The 19,853-nt window shown below is 38.4% G+C and overlaps 1 protein-coding gene across 1 annotated transcript in view; it reads right to left on the bottom strand.

Moving 5' to 3' along the window:
• Nucleotides 1–4,574: 4,574 nt before the first annotated feature.
• LOC128586469 (cytochrome c oxidase subunit 7B, mitochondrial-like) overlaps nucleotides 4,575–19,853 on the bottom strand; it is a 32,101-nt gene continuing 16,822 nt past the window's right edge. The window contains exons 2-3 of the mRNA XM_053592270.1: nucleotides 7,238–7,310; nucleotides 4,575–4,854 (exon numbers count right to left, since the gene is read on the bottom strand). Coding sequence (XP_053448245.1) covers nucleotides 4,575–4,854; nucleotides 7,238–7,310 — 353 coding nt within the window. The remainder of the gene's footprint in view (nucleotides 4,855–7,237; nucleotides 7,311–19,853) is intronic.

Raw genomic sequence — 19,853 nt, 5'->3', positions numbered from 1 at the left:
ACAGAGTGAGACTCTATCTTAAACATAGATGAATAAATGAATAAAAAAAAATGAACGGTGCTGGGACATTGGCTATGTGTATGTAAGCACTACATACTGTGGAATAAATTTTTATAGGGAAATGAATTATATCAAAAATAGGGATTTTTAATTATAATAACAAATACAGGAGAAAAAAAACGAGCCTGGAAAAAAAACATACCAAATTTAAGTTTGTGTATAATTTTTTCCCTCTAAAGAAGAATTTTAATCAAAAACCAAAAGTTGGATTCTGAATGATGAGTCTGATTTAGAAAGAAAAATGGTAGCAAAGGGATACATTAAAACTCTCCAAAAAATGAGTAATTTTAATCAAAAAATGGCAAGCATCCTTCAGAGTTCTGAGCCCCCCAATTATTTCAGTAATACAAATGATTTTGCAGGAAGGCTCATAAACTCTCAGCCATTCATTGATTTATACTGTGTCATCAGGGAGTTTTCTTGGGGAGCTGGCAGGCATCTACTTGGCTCAAAAAACAAGTGCCCTTGAATTAGGCTCTGTACCAGTCAACATGTAAAACCCTAATAAACTTACTTGAAAACAAATAATTGTTACTGTTTTTCATTCTGTTCAGCTTACATTATAAACAAAAGAAATAAATTATTTTGGTGGTTTGTGCCTAATCTGTCCCAAAGTTGTGTATTATTTTGTTTGTTTCGATGGTAAATGTAATCTTTGTATTAACTTTGGGTTATACATTTTACTAATTTTTACTCTCTTGATTTACTATATAATTAAAACCATTCTTGCAAATATCTCATAGAAGAGGAGACAGGTAAATGTCTCATTTTATAACTTTTTTCAAAAGCTTTTATTTCCAAGTAAATTGGATCGATTTTTATTTGCTTTTTATTTAGCAGCCATGAGCTTACTATCTCTTCTTTAGCTACTTAATAAATCTTTGCATTAAATCTTTGTATACACCAGAAGATGATTTACTTGTGACTTAAGTTTTGAATTCTTTTCCCCTTAAATTATTAAAATTTAGAATTTCTTTTTTCTCTTAATTTTTTTTATTAAATCATGACTGTGTACATTAGTGCATTTATGGGGTACGATGTGCTGATTTGATATACAATTTAATCCTTAGGTATCCCAATACTTTATCTCTTAAACGAGCCTGATTGAAATTTATACCAGTTGCCATTTTTGTCTCTCAAATTACCATCCTAAAACCTGTGAAGTTTATGCATATTGCTTTAACCTTGTGAAAGTCCTTGGAGCTCTCAGTAAGAAAGACTGATAGCCCCTCCCAGATCCCTGAAGGACTATAATCGGTGACCTTGCAGAAGATCCTGGGACTCACAGCAGTGCCAAGAACAAACGCTATTGCCTGCCAAGAGCCAGGAGGCTGCAGACAGAGGAGGGCCCAGGATCTGAAGGTCTTGGGAACTGGAAGATACTGGAAAGAAAATAAGATGATCTCTGTTTGTTCCCAGCCCAACTGAAGACTGTGCGACAAGTAGACAAACAAAACACAACTGAAATCAATAACATTTATTTATTTCCTTGTATGTTCAGTGTTAGCTGGACCCCACCGCCAGGGTTTAGTGCTTACAAACCGTCTACATGACTGGGACAAAGCTGCAACTTCCATGAGCCTCAGTTTTCTTATCTATAATGTGAGGACAATAACAGCATGTTCCTCAGGGTTCGTTACAATGATTCACTGCGTTCCTTCTTATAAAGTGCCTGGCACAAAGTCAGCATTCCCAGAGTACTTACCGTTATTCCCGCAGTCCTGTTAGAACCGAGCGTGTTTTGTAGCAGAGTCTCAGCAAAGGTTCTGCTGATGTAGCTGTTCTGATCATTTTAGATCTCAAATCTCGATCATAATGATGTACAAGGTCCTGGGAGCTCAGGGATTTCTCTGGAACAACATCAGGTGGGTTAATTTTTCTCCCTGAAAGCTAGAGCCTTTTTGGATTCTTCATTAGGAGCCAGCATGTTTTAAACAGAGCTTTTCAGATGCCCAGAGTTTCACATGGGAACTTGTCTGTTGTAATAGTGAGGCGTCAAATTGGGAAAGCCTTCCTCCTGAGATGATTCCCATCTTCCACGTGGAGACAGGGTTGCTAATGTCTTATAACCACTTAAGCCTTCTTTGGGGACACTTTTCTTGTTAATTTTTTTATTTTAAACTAATAGGGTACAAATTTGGGGGTTACAATGTCCTCACTTCCAAGGTAAAGTTCAAGTTGTGGAAGAGTCTCTCATCTAGTGGGTGTGCTGAACACCCTCACATTGTGCAGATTAGGTGAGATCCCGCCAAACGCCTCCTCCCTCCAGTCACCCTCCCCACCTCCTAATCCCCCCCTTGATAGACTATGTTTGTGTTTTATCATTCGTATGAGCATGTAATCGTTTACATATTGGTTTCATATGAGTACTGAGTACATTGCATACATTTTTTTACATTCTTTTATTATTATTATTATTGTTGGGGAATCATCGAGTGTACAATGGCCCAGGTTATAGTGTTTGCTTTGCTGGGTGAAGTCCCTCTGTTAATAGGGTCCTGCAAGAGGTGTGTCACACACTGTGGCACCACACCCCCCCTAACTTTACTAAGAAGAATGTGTATCAAATCCATCCAGGTAAACATAAAAGATGTCAAGTCTGCATCATTTCTCATGGCTGAATAGTCCTCCCTGGTATACACAGGCCACACTTTGTTTATCCGTTCAGGGATTGATGGGCATTTGGGTTGCTTCCGAGCGTTGGCAAGTATGAATTGGGCTACAGGAAACATTCTGGTGCAATTGTCTTTGGAGTAAAATGCTTTTTGTTCTTCTGGGTAGATACCTAGTAACGGGATTGCAGGATCAAATGGAAGGTCAACTTTTAGTTCTTGGAGGATTCTCCATGCTTCTTTCTGTAAAGGTTGTATTAGTTTGCAGTCCCACCAGCAGTGTAGGGGTGTAAGTCTCTGCTCTTGGTTACAGACTCAGGGTCCCATCTCTGTGTTCCAGTGCCATGTTGGCATCAACTCCCGGGCAACCCCAGGGGCTTCCTTCCTCTTCATCCTCATTATCCCAGTTTAGTCACTCTTCTTTCTCTGCCTTCTTATTCCTTTCTCTTCTTTCTTTCGTTATCAGAGATTTACTTACTGTCATGTTTCTTAGTTTTATTTTCTTATTTTCACATCATGCAAGATACATTCAACTGTGTATTTGTAATGCTTTCTCCCCAGTCAGGCTGTGCAGGCAGGAGGAGGTGCCTCTAGCCCATCACACAGTACCATGCGGAAGTTGAGTCTGTTCCTTTTGAAGGTCTAATATAAGACGGACTGTGTTTCATTCGTGACACTGACTTCAGGGCTAAAACTGACCATAAGGAGAGCCTGTTATGTTCCGTGTTACAGGTTTTTTTCATCTCCTTCCCACACAAACCGATGCTAGGAATTCACCTGTCCCAGCATGCAAGGCTGTCTACACCACATCCTCCAAAAGAGCTGATTTTAATTTTCTGTATTCTTTCCCACCGGTTTAACCAACCTACTGGAGCTTTCCTCTTCCAACCTCAACCATCCCAGCAGTGGACTCAACTATGACCTTGTTGCATTACGTCTATACAGACGTGTTTTATTTGCAGCAATGCAGAGCATGTGTGAGTAGATAGTGTGTGTGCACCAAACAGTAAACTTGATTTTTTTATTATTATGCAGTATAAAAAGACATAGGTCCAAGCATAGGCAGCAAAAGAGTTTATCAGAAAGCAGATAATATATGTCTTCAGGGAAGGAAGGATTTCAAATTTTAGAGTGGTGACAAATGAAATTTCACAGCTTAACCATCCCCAGTTCATGCTGAGAGTTGCATGTGGGCTTGAAACATGATATTATTATGGGCAGAGTCCAAGCTTTGTTGCTGCTGGCAGCCGCTGTTATTTGGGTGCCCCAGCTGAGAGCTCCCAGAACACCCCCAGCAGTTCTTTGCTGAGAGGAGGAAGCAGGTGCCCTCAGATGCCTGCTCAGGAATGTGCCCTAGAGGGGACACTAATTAGGACACAGAAGCTGGTCAGGTGGCTGTCTTTGGCGGCTTGTTTAAGAGGGTTGTCTGTAACTGCTGTCTGTGATCTGTCCCTGGGTCACCTTCAGCCACTTTCTGTAAACGGGAAATGGTGTGCTGGCACATGGGCGGGGGAGAATAGGAGGGAATCCCAGTCGCAGCTGGCCCTGGGAGCCACATGACTCTGCTGCCTGCCCTGAAGCTAAGCTTTGGGGATCCTTAGATATTTTTTGTCTGCTTTGTGTAGAAATTGAACTCCACAGCAGTTACTACTAGTGAGTTTGGATGCTGTAGCCAAAAGAGCTCTGGCTTTGGGGGCAGCAAAGCTCAATTCCACTACTTCACAGCTTTGTGACCTGAGTCTAATCACACAACCTAGGTGTGTGTCAGCTTCCCAATTTGTAAATAGTGATTTTTTTTTTTAGGGTTTCAAATGTACTTTATTTCAATAATGCCATATTTTAATGGGTACACAGTGCTTTTACTTGGCATCAATTATGAGTTGGTTCTGAAACAATTCAGTATTACACCAGCTGGGATGATTGCTGATCTCTCCTTTCCTTTGGGGTGACTCTGCCAACAGGGGACAGGTTCCATTCTATTCCAATTTGTGTCACTGCATATGTGCATACAGCAATACAGAAAGTGGCTCCACTAGCTAATACAGCATTACCATATTTACCATGAAAATCAGGTGTTCGTTTCTGGTGGCCCGCCCTTGCCATTGTTTGCTGAATGTATCGAACTTGGAGACAACTTAGTGCGTTCTTGGCCAAGGAAAATATCCTGAAGTTGAAAATGGAACTGCAGCAATTCCAGGTGATAGTTCAGTGCAAATTGACTTCAGATCCCCTTGCAAAAACCACCGAAGAACAAAATGGCTTTCTGCAGAGATCTAAATAGTGATTAAAATAGCAGTACTTAATATGAAGATAAAATAAGGAAACACGGATGGTTTCGGGCATATACTAAGTGCTCAGTACTTAGGGTTTCTTTTTTGCTGTGCTGTAGGCTGTTTGAACCCAATCCTGCCATCCGCAGAGATTGAGTTGGGCTTAGGGGACATTCACACATTCACTCCATCAACACTGGGCCACACTTGCTGTTCCCCAAACCTGGCAAACATTCTCCTGGCTGAGGGCAGCTCATCTGGCTATTTCCTCCCGTGAATGTTCTCCCAGCTATGAGCCTGGGTGGACTCTCACTTCCAGCTCTTTGCCCAAACGTCCCCTTCTCACTGTGGCTTACCCTGAGAACTCCACTTAAAATTGCAACCCGTGTCTGTGTCTCCTCTCTGATGTCTCTTTACCACGCACCTTTACATTTTTTAAAACATCCTCTTCTAGAATTTAATTTTATCATTTATTGTTTATTCTCTGCTTTTCCCCCACCAGACTATATACTCTATAAGGATCAAAATATTTATTTACGTCACTAGTATAGCACTAATGTTACCTGGTATGTAATTAGAGCAGGATAAGTTTTTTCAAATGAATGAATGCACTCAGGCATTTCAGAGTAAATCAAGACTACAGCATTTAGGAATGGACTGTGCCCTAAAGTAACATGCTTTGTTCACCTCCACATCTAGGCTAGAGCGTAGGGAGTATGAAATATTTAGTAGAATGGATGAAAATATGGACTCAGGCGCAACACAGCTTCCTAAGAGGCTAGGGAATTACCCGACTCAGGTAAAACCCATCACCATTATTCTCTCCTCCCTGAACCTGACAAGCAAACATACTGGCTTAGGATTTTTTCTGTATTTGACTGATGTTTTGGGTCCAGAAGGTCAAGATCATGTGGAGGATGTTAACGACAGTCCTGAGTCGAGATCTTTGTCATATATCATGGTCATATATATTTATGTTCACTAGGTCATTTAAAGTGGGAGTGTTGACATTTAAATTAAAACTAACATAATGTTCATCATTTTCATAATACAAGAGCAACAAAGTGAAATTCAGTTGCATCTTCTCGTGGATAGTCCTGGATGCTATCCATGTCATTCTAAGCTTGGCTGAGCAGTATATTGGCATCTAATCTCACAGAGTGATCCTATCCTCCTCACCCACATGAGAGACACAACTGATTAAGCCCCTTCTGCGAATCTATTTTCTCGTTCTTATAATTTTCTGCTCTACCTAGTAGCAAGAAGGTATTATCCAGTATAACCTTAAGAAAATACACCCTTTCCACACTCAAGAGATGACATGATGTTCAGAGAATATAGAGTCAAATTTAAAAATGAATAATAACTTTACAGTTGTGTTATGGGAGGCGTGCAAACAGTAAGAGATGAAATAAAAAGCAGTGAATGTTACAAAAACACAGAAAATGATGGTCTTTCCCCTGAGAACTTTCTATCAGGGATACTTTAGGATGTATTAATCTGATTTCACACAATTTCTATGCTCAGTCATCTGTACTCAAAGTATGTACCTGAACAACCAGTCATCGTGCAAAGGCTTTGCGTGATGTTAGAATCTGATCTTGCCTTACAAAAATGCATTTATCAGTTGTTTCTCTGGAAATTAATGCAGCTAAAGATTTCACAAGATGGGCCTGAGAGGGATGACCCAGGGACACATGGGACCTGTTTATATGCTGACTCATCATCAACACAATCGTTCACTTTTTTGAACACACAGGGTAAAGGAGGTGTAGGAAACTTCTCTCAAGCAATGTGGAGAAGATTCAATCAAGCACTCTGGTAAATAAGTTACGCCCTCAAAACCATGTTTTAATGTATGTAATAGTCTGTGGTGCTCACAATACAAATATGTCATTTAGAATTAGAGCTCCCAGGTGGCAGACAAAACCACCAACTTGTTCATGATGAATTCTAAACACTTTACACGAGACGCAACTGGGAACACAATCGAGGAATGAGAAGTCTGGCTGGGAATCCGCCACTGCAAACTATTCAGCCAAAAACATGCCAGAACTGCATGAGAAGTCAGGGAGGGGAAACCAAGACAGAGGATGATAAGCCTGGTGGTGTGCTGCTAAACATGCTGGGCACAGCTCGTTGGCTCTGTGTGGAGACCCTGCAATGAGTGGAAGAGATGAGAAGCTGCCTGCTCCCAAGACTCCAGGCATAAGTATCACAGAATGGGAAATGTATTGGATGATTAGTGCTAAAAGTAACTTTTAAGAACAATTAATGTAACTCCAATAGTTTTACCCATTTGTAAATGGGTCCAGAGAAGATGAACACTGCACTTTCAGTCCACGGTCGTTTGATGGTGCAGAATGTGCTGGAAGAACAGAATGAACGGTCTTTGCCATTAAAGTATATCTGTCTCACAGGTCACCCAACGTATTGAGATGACAGGTTACATGATGCCAAATGGTCGAACTGGCCAGGTGCTTTACTTCCCACAATTGATGATGGATTTTTATTCTATTTTGTCATTGCCTTTGCTTGTTATTACCATAGTTACAATGCCCTTTTAGAGGATTACTGTTTCTGGGTATCTTTTCTTCTGCCCAGACACAGGTTATTTGTATAAACAGGCTATAAAGTGGAGCTCCCATGGCTTGTTCCTATTCGTTTATTCTGCTTTCTTTCTTGCAAATAACTTAGAGAGTAAATACACAGCTTTAAGAAAGTTGTATTTACCAAAATCAGCTTATGGCCCTTGGTTTTCTATGTTTGTGACTTCACTGCAACGTTGAATATTAGCACAGCAATTAAATTCAGCCAACTGGAGAGACAATAAAAAGTACAAATCCAGATTACTGGTCAACTATTTCAGACACATGGCTCTGGTTACACAGTGAAAATATAAAAGCCATAAGGACACTGTAGAGGTTGCAACAGCCAGTGTAGTCAACAACTCACAGACCGTTACAGCTGAAAGGCCTGAGAATGATCTAGTAGACAATTCTCACTCAAGGTCAGAAAGATGATCGATGGCTGAGCCAGAACAAGAACCCAGAATTCCTCCCTTGAGTCCAGGACTCTCTTCAGTCAGGATTCTCTCTACCTTTGAGAATAATGCAGCTTCAAAATAGATGCATACATAGTTTTTGAAGTTCTGTGGAATATTTAGATGGTTCTACATGATTTCAAATAAAACCTGATTGAGGTTTTCATGGACTTTGGTTTGTTTTGAAATCTTAACTATTTTTACAAATTTTTAAGTTACAACACTAGGCTACTTTTCTTTTGTTTGTTTATTTAAGAAAAAGGGAGAACAAATAGTCTAAAGCATCAAGCTGTTGAAGCATATTAATCAAATGCCTTCTGCTACACTAAGTACGAAATGTACGGAACTGTCAGAAAGGTTTAAGAGCACGTGTAAGTCGAGAGAGACAAAGGAAGGGGAAGAAGGAAAGCTGAGGAGGTAAATTTTTCCTACAAAACTCCTCTATTCTTTTTATGACAGGTCTTGCTAGCACTTAGATAAGCCAGGATGACTAAGGTATTTGTCCAAAAAAAAAAACAAAAAACAAAACTACTTACGTATCAGTGTGATATTTTATACCCTCATTAAAGCAAGTTCTCAGAACTTGATAGCACAGAGAGATGAATGGCTGGGCGCCGCCGCCTGAAGTGCTCCCCTAACTCTCTAAGGGTCAAACCTGTAGGACAAAGCAGTTGCACTGACCATGTAATCCATCTCTCTTGCCAGACCTAAAAGTAAAACACTGCCACTTCTTTATTGTTGTCATTTTTCAGTGTTTACTATGTCTCAAACTGTCAGGCCTTCAAATTCCAGTCTGGCGATTTAGACCAGAGAGCGCCTGCCAATTGTATTATGCTATCAAATGAGCAGATTTAAGAAGCATAATAGGGCGGCGCCTGTGGCTCAGTCGGTAAGGCGCCAGCCCCATATACTGAGGGTGGCAGGTTCAAACCCGGCCCCGGCTGAACTGCAACCAAAAAATAGCCGGGTGTTGTGGTGGGCGCCTGTAGTCCCAGCTACTCGGGAGGCTGAGGCAAGAGAATCGCGTAAGCCCAGGAGTTGGAGGTTGCTGTGAGCTGTGTGATGCCATGGCACTCTACCGAGGGCCATAAAGTGAGACTCTGTCTCTACAAAAAAAAAAAAAAAAAAAAGCATAATAAATGTTTTATATGTTAATCACTGGAGTTTAAAGGTTGTTATGGCTACTAGCATTGCTTATACACAAAGACAAGCTGGGTTCTTCCCCCCCCCCCCACAATAGGTAGTTTTTTCCATGTGGTAGATATTTTCCACCTACACCTTACTTCCTCCCCTTCTGATCAACTATAATATGTGCTTACTGGCTTCCTTGAAACTGAGTAAGCATCGTGACTAGTTTGGCCACTATATTGTAGCTGAATATTATACATGGCTGAAACTGTGGATGTCTCATATTTAATTTTCCAGGCTCTTTTTTCCCCATGCTGTAGTTATCAAGAGAATTTTATGTTCCAGTTGTTTATGTTCTACATAAAATAGTAGACCTATTGGCCTGAGGTCCTGAGTGATTGTATGGAGTTAAATCCTAGATCAACTAAAAATGGAAATATAATTTGAACAGAAAAAAGGTTTTATTGCATTAAGATGCTGAGATTTTGAGTTTGAGTTTGTCTTTAGCAAACCACAACCTACCCCATTCAGACTAATATGTGACAAATGAGCTAAAAAAAAAAAAAAAGTTGACTAAAAGCAGCCCACATGCACTACTGTCCAGAAAAGGATCAAAAGTTGCAAGTAGACGCTCACCTATGGATAAACCCCTTTGAAGAAAGCATTGAAGATCATCAGAGATTTGATGGGAGATACTCGGAGTGAAGGAGACGGGGATGGGGAGTTCCACATGTCACAAGAAGAAGGTGCTGAAGAGAGACCTCTACATACAGAAGGGGAAAAAGATAGAACCTTAGGGCCTCATGCTCCTGAAGTGGACATGCAACTCGAGCTGTGATGGGACCACTGCGGGCCTCCATCCTGATCAAGAAACTGGGGGTGGGGGGCGGGGACTATGTAGTGAAGTTGCGTTGGAGAGCAGATGTGGCCTCTATTCTCAGGTTGCACCAGCTAATGCCACTCTGAGCTCTCAGGTCCAGAGCTCCCACTCTACTCAGGGATGAGCTTCACTGCAACTTCCCCCATATCTCTATGCACACAAATAGGAAAGCCTACAAGAAATGGATGAATTCTTAGAAACACATCATCTCCCAAGCCTGAATCAGGAAGAAATAGAAATTTTGAACAGACCAATACTAGCAACAAGACTGGGACAATAATAAAAAAATCTCTGAACTAAAAAAAAAAAAAGTCCCAGATCAAATGGATTCACAACCTAATTTTACCAGCCTAATTTTACCAGATCCCTATCCTACAGAAATTATTGCATAACATCAAGAAAGGAATCTTCCTTAATTCATTCTATGAAGCCAGTATCACCTTGATACTCAAGTCAGGAAAAGACACACACAAAAAGAAAATGGCAGCTCAATAGCACTTGTGAATGTTAATGCAAAAATCCTCAACAAGATATCAGTAAACCAGTAGCACATGAAAAAGATAATTCACCATGATCAAGTGGGTTTCATCCCAGTGATGCAAGAATAGTTCAACATACACAAATCAATAAACATGATTCACCTCATAAACAGAAGCAAAAAAAAAAAAAAAAAAAAGACCATATGATCATCTCAATAGACGCAGAAAAAACATTGGTAAAAACCAATTCACCAATGGCACCCTTTCGTGATAAACACCCTCAACAAACTAGGCATAGAAGGAATATATGCCAAAATTGTAAAAGCCATATGTGGCCAACCCATAACCAGCATCATACTAAATTAGAAAATGTTGAAAATATTCCCCTTAAAAATTGAACCAAGACAAGGGTGCCCACTGTCGCCACTTCTATTCAGCACAGTGCAGGAAGTCTTAGCCAAAGCAGTCAAGCAAAAGAAATGAAGGAAATCCAAATTGGGGAAAAGGAGGTCAAACTATTACTTTTCACTGGCAATGTGATCTTGTATCTAGAAAATCCCAAAGACTACACCAGAAAACTTCTAGAATTGATAAATTCACCCAATTCTTAGGTTTTAAAGTCAATGTCCATAAATCAGTAGAATTTCTACAGTCATGCTGAGAGTCAAATAAAAGATTCCATACTGTTTACAAAAGCAAGAAAAGAAATAAAATAATTAGAAACATATTTAACTACGAAGGTGAAGGATCTCTATAAAAGAATCACAAAATACTGCTGATGGAAATCATAGATGACACAACCAATGGAAACGCATCACATGATCGTGGACTGGATGGAAATCATACATGACACAACCAACAGAAACACATCACATGATCATGGGCAGGATGGAAATCATACATGACACAACCCATGGAAACGCATCACATGATCATGGACTGGATGGAAATCATACATGACACAACCAACAGAAATGCATCACATGATCATGGGCAGGATGGAAATCATACATGACACAACCCATGGAAACACATCACATGATCATGGACTGGATGGAAATCATACATGACACAACCAACAGAAACGCATCACATGATCATGGGCAGGATGGAAATCATACATGACACAACCAACAGAAATGCATCACATGATCATGGATCGGTAGAGTCAACATTGTTCAAATGTCCAAGCTGCCCAAACTGATTTATAGATTCAATGCATTTCTCATCAAAATACCAATATCTTCTTTCACAGATTTAGAAAAAATAACCCTAAGCTTCATTTGGAAGCAAAAATGAGCCTGAATAGCCAAAGCCATCTTAAGGAAATAGAACAAATCTGGAGGTATCACATTACCTGCCTTCAAATTATACTACCAGGCTATCGTAGTCAAAATAGCATGGTAATGGTATAAAAGTAGAGACATAGACCAATGGAATAGAATAGAGAACCCATAAATAAAATCTCATCACTGTGACCAACTGATTTCCCACAAAGCTGACAAAACCATACACTGGGGAAAGCATTCCCTGTTCAATTGACAGTGCTCAGAAAATTAGATAGCCATGTACAGAGAGTGAGACCAGACCCATATCTGCCACCACATACAGAATTAACTCAAGATGGATTAAAGACTTAAATGTAAGGCACAAAACAATAAACATTCTGAAATAACATAAGAAAAGCTCTTTTAGACATAGGCCTGGGCACAAAATTTATGACTAACACCCCAAAGGCAAATGTAGCAGAAACAAAAGTAAATAAATGAGACTTAATTAAATTCAAAGCTTCTGCACAGCAAAGGAAATAATTAACAGAGTAAACAGGCAGCCTACAGAATGGGAGAAAATCTTCACACATACCAAAAAAGGACTAATTTCCAGGATCTACAAAGGACACACACAAAACAGTAAGAAAAAAGAGTAACACCATCAAAAAGTTCACAAAACAAAATAGGCAATGGCAAACCACTGTATGAGAAAATGTTCAATATTACTAATCATCAAGGAAATGCAAATTAAAGTCACATTTAGACTTAAAAAGTCAAAGCAGCAGATGCTGATGTGGATGCAGAAAAAAAGGAACACTTCGATGCTGCTGGTGAGACTGCAAATTAGTACAAGCTCTGTGGAAAACAGTTTGGAGATTCTTCAAGGAGCTAAATGCAGTCTTATCATTCAACCCAGCAATTCCTCTATAGGTTATCTACCCAAAGAAAAAGGAATCATTTTTATCAAAAAGACACCTATACTCAAATATTTATGGCAATGTAATTCATGATTGCAAAGGTATGGAATCAACCTAAACACCCACCTACACAGGAGTGGATAAAGAAAATACGTTCTATGAAATACACTGTCCAGAAAGTATCCAGCCATGCATATCTTATTTTTATTAGTACATGGCTGGGTACTTTCTGGACGTCACACGCACATGCACTCCGTAGAGCACTACTTGGCCATAAGAGAAGTAAAATAATGTCTTTTTTTTTTTTTGTAGAAACAGTCTCACTTTATCACTCTCCATAGAGTGCAATGGCGTCTCAGCTCACAGCAACCTCCAACTCCTGGGCTTAGGTGATTCTCTTGCCTCAGCCTCCCGAGTAGCTGGGACTACAGGCGCCCACCACAATGCCTGGCTATTTTTTTGTTGCATTTTGACCAGGGCTGAGTTTGAACCCGCCACCCTCTGTATATGGGGCCCACACCCTACTCACTGAGCCACAGGTGCCACCCAGTAAAATAATGTCTTTTGCAGGAACTTGAATAGAACTGGAGACTATTATCCTAAGTGAAAGTTTCTCAGGAATGGAAAAACAAACTCTGCCTGTTCTCATGATAAGTGGGATCTAAATGATGGTTGCACATGGGCACAAAATAACATAAGGACAGAACATTGGAAATTAAGAAGGGGGAGGAATAACCACTTACTTACTGTGTACACTGAGCCCCGTCCTGGTGGCTGGCCCTCTGGAAGCCCTGACTTCGACATGGTAGAGTGTATCAATGTACCCAAACCTGTTGGACCTGCTTTGTATTTTGAAATTAAAAAAAAAACTATATGTGTGTGTATGCATCTATGTATTTGTATGTGTTTATGTATTCATGTACGTGTGTGTATATGAACATATGTATAAATCGACATGCAGACATGCATAGGCACATAAATACATATGAGATGTCTGTTGGTATTGCAAGTATTAATATATTAACATGCACATTTATACACATGATTACTGGTGATTGCATGAGAAATGTTGATAATATATTAGTGCTCTATAGAAACGTTTCTTACTTATGCTTTTAAAAGAAAAGAATTTTCAGAAATTTAGTTTACTTTTCATGACATCATACCAAAAAGCAAATCAGAGCCTAGAAAACAACCTCTGTTGGAGGTTCTACAAGGTACTAATCAAACCTCTTTATCTCTCTACATTTTAATTAGTATAAAAAAAAATGGAATTGTGAGTCTTGGACATGCATATTCACCATAAAGAAGTCTTTTGTGGTTTTTTTGGTTTTTTGGTTTTTTTACTTTATACAGTCGAACGTGGACTGACTCCTCCATCTACTCACAGGGAGAGCAGCTGGAGGACTGTGGGCTCCCCCTTGCAGAGTGAGAAGGTCCTCCAGAGAGAGAGCTTTCCATGTGGAGTATACAGAGAAAAGCCAGGACTCCTTAAGGTCATGTTGGAGAGGGAGCAAGATGCTATCATCTTACACAACAACCACCCCCACCCCCACAATAAGAAGTAAATGATAGAGCAATGGCAAGAGAGACCCATGGGGTTCTTCCAATATTGTCTCCTCTTTCAGAGGCTCAGAGATTCTCGTGTGTCTACAGGATTTTGAGATCTTGATCAGGAGGCTTTCTCTTCCACTGACAACCTGTCTGAGCCGACCACAGCTCTGCGATCATCACTACTCAAAATTAACACCTGTCTCTTCTGATCAAAGACGTGTGACAACTAAGTGTAATGTGACATTCTGAATTGGATCCTAGAACAGAAAGAGAACATGAGTAGAAAAACTGGCGAAATATGAACAAAGTTTGGCTTTCAGTTGATGGTCACGTGTGGATGTTAATTTCCTAGGTTTGATAAATGTAGAGCACACTGGATGGACGAGAACTATCTACACTGCCTTTGCAATGCAACACTTCTGTAAATCTAAAATGATTTCAAAGTAAACAGCGTAAAGGGAAGTTGTTTTTCATCTATAATCTACAGAACACAATCCTTATAAATTTAATTGATGAGTAAACTCATGGTAAAGCCTGCCTAAATGCAAAGATGATTAGATAGAATGAGCCTGAAGAGGTATTTTGAGGCTCACCTTTAATATTTTGACTGAAGCATAATACTCTGTAGCAAAGCCGAGAGGCAAGATTGGCATATGGAAGCTAGGTTAAAGGTTAGTGAATAACAAAAGAAACGAAATCTTCAAAAAGATGACCTGCAGTGTGTGGCTGATTTCTCATAGTTCTGTGGCTCCTCTAAGTGTTCTCTCCCACTTTGCTCCCAGCTTTTCATCTGGAGAAGTTCTACTTAAATACCCAGTGTCCAAGAATGACATCACTTCTAATGTTAGAGTTTCACCCTCAAATTCCTCGACCAATTCCATACACAGGTGGAGGTACCCTTCCTGGATGCACCATCCTTGTCTCCACATTGAAGATAACCTCAGTGGTCATAACAGATGTAGCGCGGTCATTTAATTTCAATAAAAAACAACCTCTTGAGAGTCAGAACAGGAGGGCAAAAATGGTTAATAACTTTGGAAACAGAAAAAACTAGACTGAAATACCAGATACATCACTTTCTAGCCAGCTTCGCTTAAGCAAAATATTTTATCTGCTTTAGTGTCAGTTCAATTATGTAGAACTATGATAACAAAGCTTATGTACACGGGTTTTAAGCATTTAAATGACACAGCATAAGTAAAATCATTTCTGGGATAAAGTAAAGTATCTCAGCCTATTGGCTCTATATTTACTGGGGGAACAAAAAAAGATTTGATCGTAGGATAGCTTGAAAGTGTGACCATCAAGATGAAAGGACGAACGAAATGTCAGAGCGAGAAGTACAGCCCTGGCCTTGCTGGGGGACATGCGGCAGCTCATCTTCACAACTGCACAAATGTTGAGTCATGACCACAGTTGGGGCTCTGGAGCAACTTTCCATCAGCCTCTTCTCACCCTAATGCCACTGCCCATGGCATGAGGGGAAAGAGGTGAAACAGACACAGCCTTCAAGTATCAGGAGTCATTGTCAGACACAACTCAGCTATTTGTAAATAACAACTTATTTTTGATGTTAATTGTATAATCACAGACAACTCGGTCAAATGAGTTTGCCAGTTGTTACTTAGGGCTTTCCATGCCCCCATTTGGAAAAGAACAAATTTAAAAATGACTTATACAAAACAGTGGCCATCTATGTGGTTGACCAAAGGCCTTTGTCCACCCTAAACGAACCACATTAGCGGCTTTTGAGCTCAAATTCCAGATAATTGGCAACTGTGTGCCTGACAACTCATGGATCAGAGACAATTCTGTGAATACTGATCATAGTGGTAATAGCTTGTAATAAAAACAAGAGCTCTTGGTAAAAGGTTTCAAGGCCTTCTGAAACCAATTAATGATGTAATGATGTTTTGTTCTGTTTAATTACCAGTCATAATGCAATGTAATTAAACCCAGTGGCAGAGAAGAGCCGTACCAAGATGCAGACAATTAAGTTACCGTAAGATATGTTAGATATATTTATGTACCACATAAATCTTCTGACAGGAAGGATCTAGATCTACATTAATTAAAATAAACATTTTTTTGCATCTGCACATGATAAAAAGATACTCAGTTTTCATATTCTAAGCAGTGGGAGAAGTAGTCAAAGTTTCCAGAAATTGGATATAACATTAACTAATGTTTAAGAAACATGTTTGAAGAGCTAGATTCAACAGTCTGAAATTATCTCTTCTAATTCATATGTTTAGAGAAACTCTGGATGACAGAAAAAAGGTATATTATTTAATAAACATAATTATCTATTTTTAAAAATTGATTTGTGAGCTAATTTCTCTTTTTCTAGGGAAATATGCTGATCCAACACTATTTCTTTGTTTTTATTCAATTTGAGACAACCTAATTATTTTTCCCTAGTACCATTTTTGAATAGGCTTTTTTTTTCACTGTTTTATAATACAGTCTCCATCATTAAAATCTGTATATATTCGTATACGTATTTGGGGACTCTCTACTTCTTAACATGTGTATTCCTGCATTAATGTATAACTGTTTTAATTTTTATAATTTTATAGTAAACTTTGATATCTGTCAGCCCAGCCTTTTTCAGATGTACCTTGATTTTCTTTATCCCTTTAGTCTCCCATATTAATATAAGAATTCACTTCTTAATGTTCCTTAAAAAATAATTGCCATTTTTAGGATATAGGGTCTTCCATATACATGGAATAGGTCTTCATTTGTTCATATTTTCTTATATGTCCTTTAATAATGACCCTTTGAAAATGTCCCTGCAAAATTCATAAAATTGTTGTATTGATAAACCCCAGTGAAATTTGTAATTGTGGACACCATTTTCAGTAGGACCTCTTATGTTTTCTCATTGCTTCTGACTTTAATGGGAATATTAAATAAATTTTAAATATTAACTAAATAATAACTAATATTTAAAAAATGTTTAACAAGTGGATTTTAAGCTCCATGAAGACAGGGTCTTTATTTTCTTTACTGCTCTATTACCAATGCCTAAGACAAGTCTTGATACATGTAGGCACCAAATAAATACTTGTTATCTAAATAAATAAAGATATGGTGTAGATTTTTTTGGTAGAAATTTTCATCTTTTTAACTAAATTTTCTTTGCAGTTGTGTAAAAAAAGCTAATCGTGAATTAATGTTTCATTTTTCATTCTTTTTTTAAATGTTTATATAATTGCATGAGTTTTTGTCCCATAATGTCCATTGTTTTGAACGGATGACTTCCCTTATATAATAATAATCTTTGTACTCATCATTGTATTACATATTTGTATATTGTAAGATTTGTGTTGCTGATGTTTTAATATATTTGTTTCTCTTTCAAAAATTAAATTGGTTTATACTTTTCCTGAGTCTGATTATATGCTTCTTCTAGACAATGTATAGTCAGATCATGATTTTTTTTGATCCATTTTGCCAATTTCTCCTTTTGAATGGAGTGTTTAATTCTTTCACAGTTAATATAATTACCGTCTGTAAAATCCCAGTGTTTCAGGATGCTGAGGCAAGAGGATTGCTTGAGGTCAGGAGTTTGATACCAGCCTGGGCAATGTACTGAGATTCCCATCTCTACACGATAAAAAAGAAAAATTTAGCTACTCAAGAGGCTGTTTTAAGCCCAGGAGTTTGAGGCTTCAGTGAGCTATCATAGTATAATACTTTACTCTAGCCTGGGTGACAGAGACCCCATTTCTAAAAAAATAAAAGTTTATATATATATATATGTATAAATTTATATATATATATAATTACTGGTAAGTTAGCATTTTTGTCTGCAATTTTGCTATTTGTTTTCTATATATCTTTCTTGTTCTTCTAATCTTCCATTGCTACCTTGTTTTGTGTTAAACACATATTTTCAACAGTACCATTTTAATTATATTGTGGTTTCTATAACTCTAGCTGGTTTGTTTTTTTTTTCCTTCAGTGGTTTCCCTGGAGACTGCAATTATCATCTTCACTTAAAGCAATGTATTTTGGATTAGTGTCAATGTAATTACAATAATGTATCAAAACTTTGGTCCAATATTCTTCCATTCCCTCTTCCTCCTCTTTGCTAATATTGTGATGCAAATTATATCTTTATGAATTATAAACCAATTACCAAAGTTCTATAAGTATTGCTTTATGTAGTTGTTTCTTAGCTACCATATTAAGGTTTTTTGGTAACTGTTCTACTTCTTCACAGGGTTTCAAGTTAGTGTCCACTGTCATTTTCTATGTGTCACAGCATAAAACACGCCCCTCAATATTTCTTGTAAAGGAGGCACCCTCACAGCTTCTCTTAGTTTTTCTTTCTCTGGGAAAGTCTTAATTACTTCTTCACTTTGAAGGGGAGTTGGATACATAATAGAATACTTGCTTGAAGTCTTTTCTTTTTTAGTTGTTTGAGTACATCATCCTGCCCCCTGCTTGTCTCCGCTCTCTGATGGACACCAGTCATTCACCGGACAGCCTCCCTGTACCATGAGACACTTCTCGGCTGTGGTTAGGACTCTCTTTGCCTTCGTCTTTCAACAGTTTGATTGTGATGTGACCTGATGAGGATCTCATTAAGTTTATCCCACGGGAACGTTTTTGAGGTTTCTAAATGTATCAAATTAATAAAAATCAATTTGGGGAAAGTTTTCAGCCATTAATTCTGCAAATATTCTTTCTACCCCTTCCTCTCCTCTTTGGGGACTCCCACTGTGTGTATGTTGGTAAGCTTGCTGGGGTCCCACAGATCCCTGATGATCTGTTCATTTTTCTTCTTTTCTTTCCTTATTCCCCAGACTGGATCATTTCAGTTGAACTATCTTCAAGTTCACTGTTTTTATTTGTTTGTTTGTTTGTTTTGCCTTCTTATATCTCTTATTAAGCTTCTCTAGTGAGGCTTTCCTTTTTATCATTATAGTTTTCAACTCTAGATTACTTCCCTTTTTATAATTTTTGCCCTGTTATTGGTATTTTTCATTTAGTGAGCTGTCGTTCTGATACTCTTTGTTAGTTTTTTTTTTTTTAAAGATGTATCTTCTATTAGTTCTTTAAACACATTTATATTAAGTTATTTAAAGTCTTTTTCTATTAAGTCCAAGATTTGGAGTTATTCAAGGACAGTTTCTATTGATTTTTTTTTTTCTGTGTATGAATCATAGTTTGTTTCTTTGGGTGTTTCGCTTATTTTCTTGTCAACATTTTCAGCAATATAATGTAACACTTTTTTAAATCATATTAATCCCCCTGTCCAGGGTTTATTATTGCAGCTGATTGGTATTGTTGCTGCTTTTTTTCTGTTTAGTGACTTTTCTTTACTGAGTTTATAAAATCTGTATTCCTTGCACTGTTTAGCTCCTGAAGCCTCTTCTCAAACACCATAGTGATCAGCTAGTAATTGGACAGAGATTTATTTTAAAATCTTAGAAGTTTCCAAACCTCCCCCAGGGGGTTCTTTTGGGTGTTGGTGTCTGCCTTAAATTCTCTGGTAGTTTACAACCTGAGCCTTCACTTCCTGTTTATTCACAGCCTCAGTACCAGTCAAAGAGGAGAATTACAATCTCCTTAGGTCTTTCTTGGGCATGGACACAACATTTCATGCGTATAGACGTCTAGATCCC

This window comes from Nycticebus coucang, chromosome 5, assembly GCF_027406575.1.
Source record: "Nycticebus coucang isolate mNycCou1 chromosome 5, mNycCou1.pri, whole genome shotgun sequence".
Taxonomy (NCBI): domain Eukaryota; kingdom Metazoa; phylum Chordata; class Mammalia; order Primates; family Lorisidae; genus Nycticebus; species Nycticebus coucang.
Note: the sequence above shows the minus strand (reverse complement) of the source record. Positions and strands in the feature narration are given on the sequence as shown.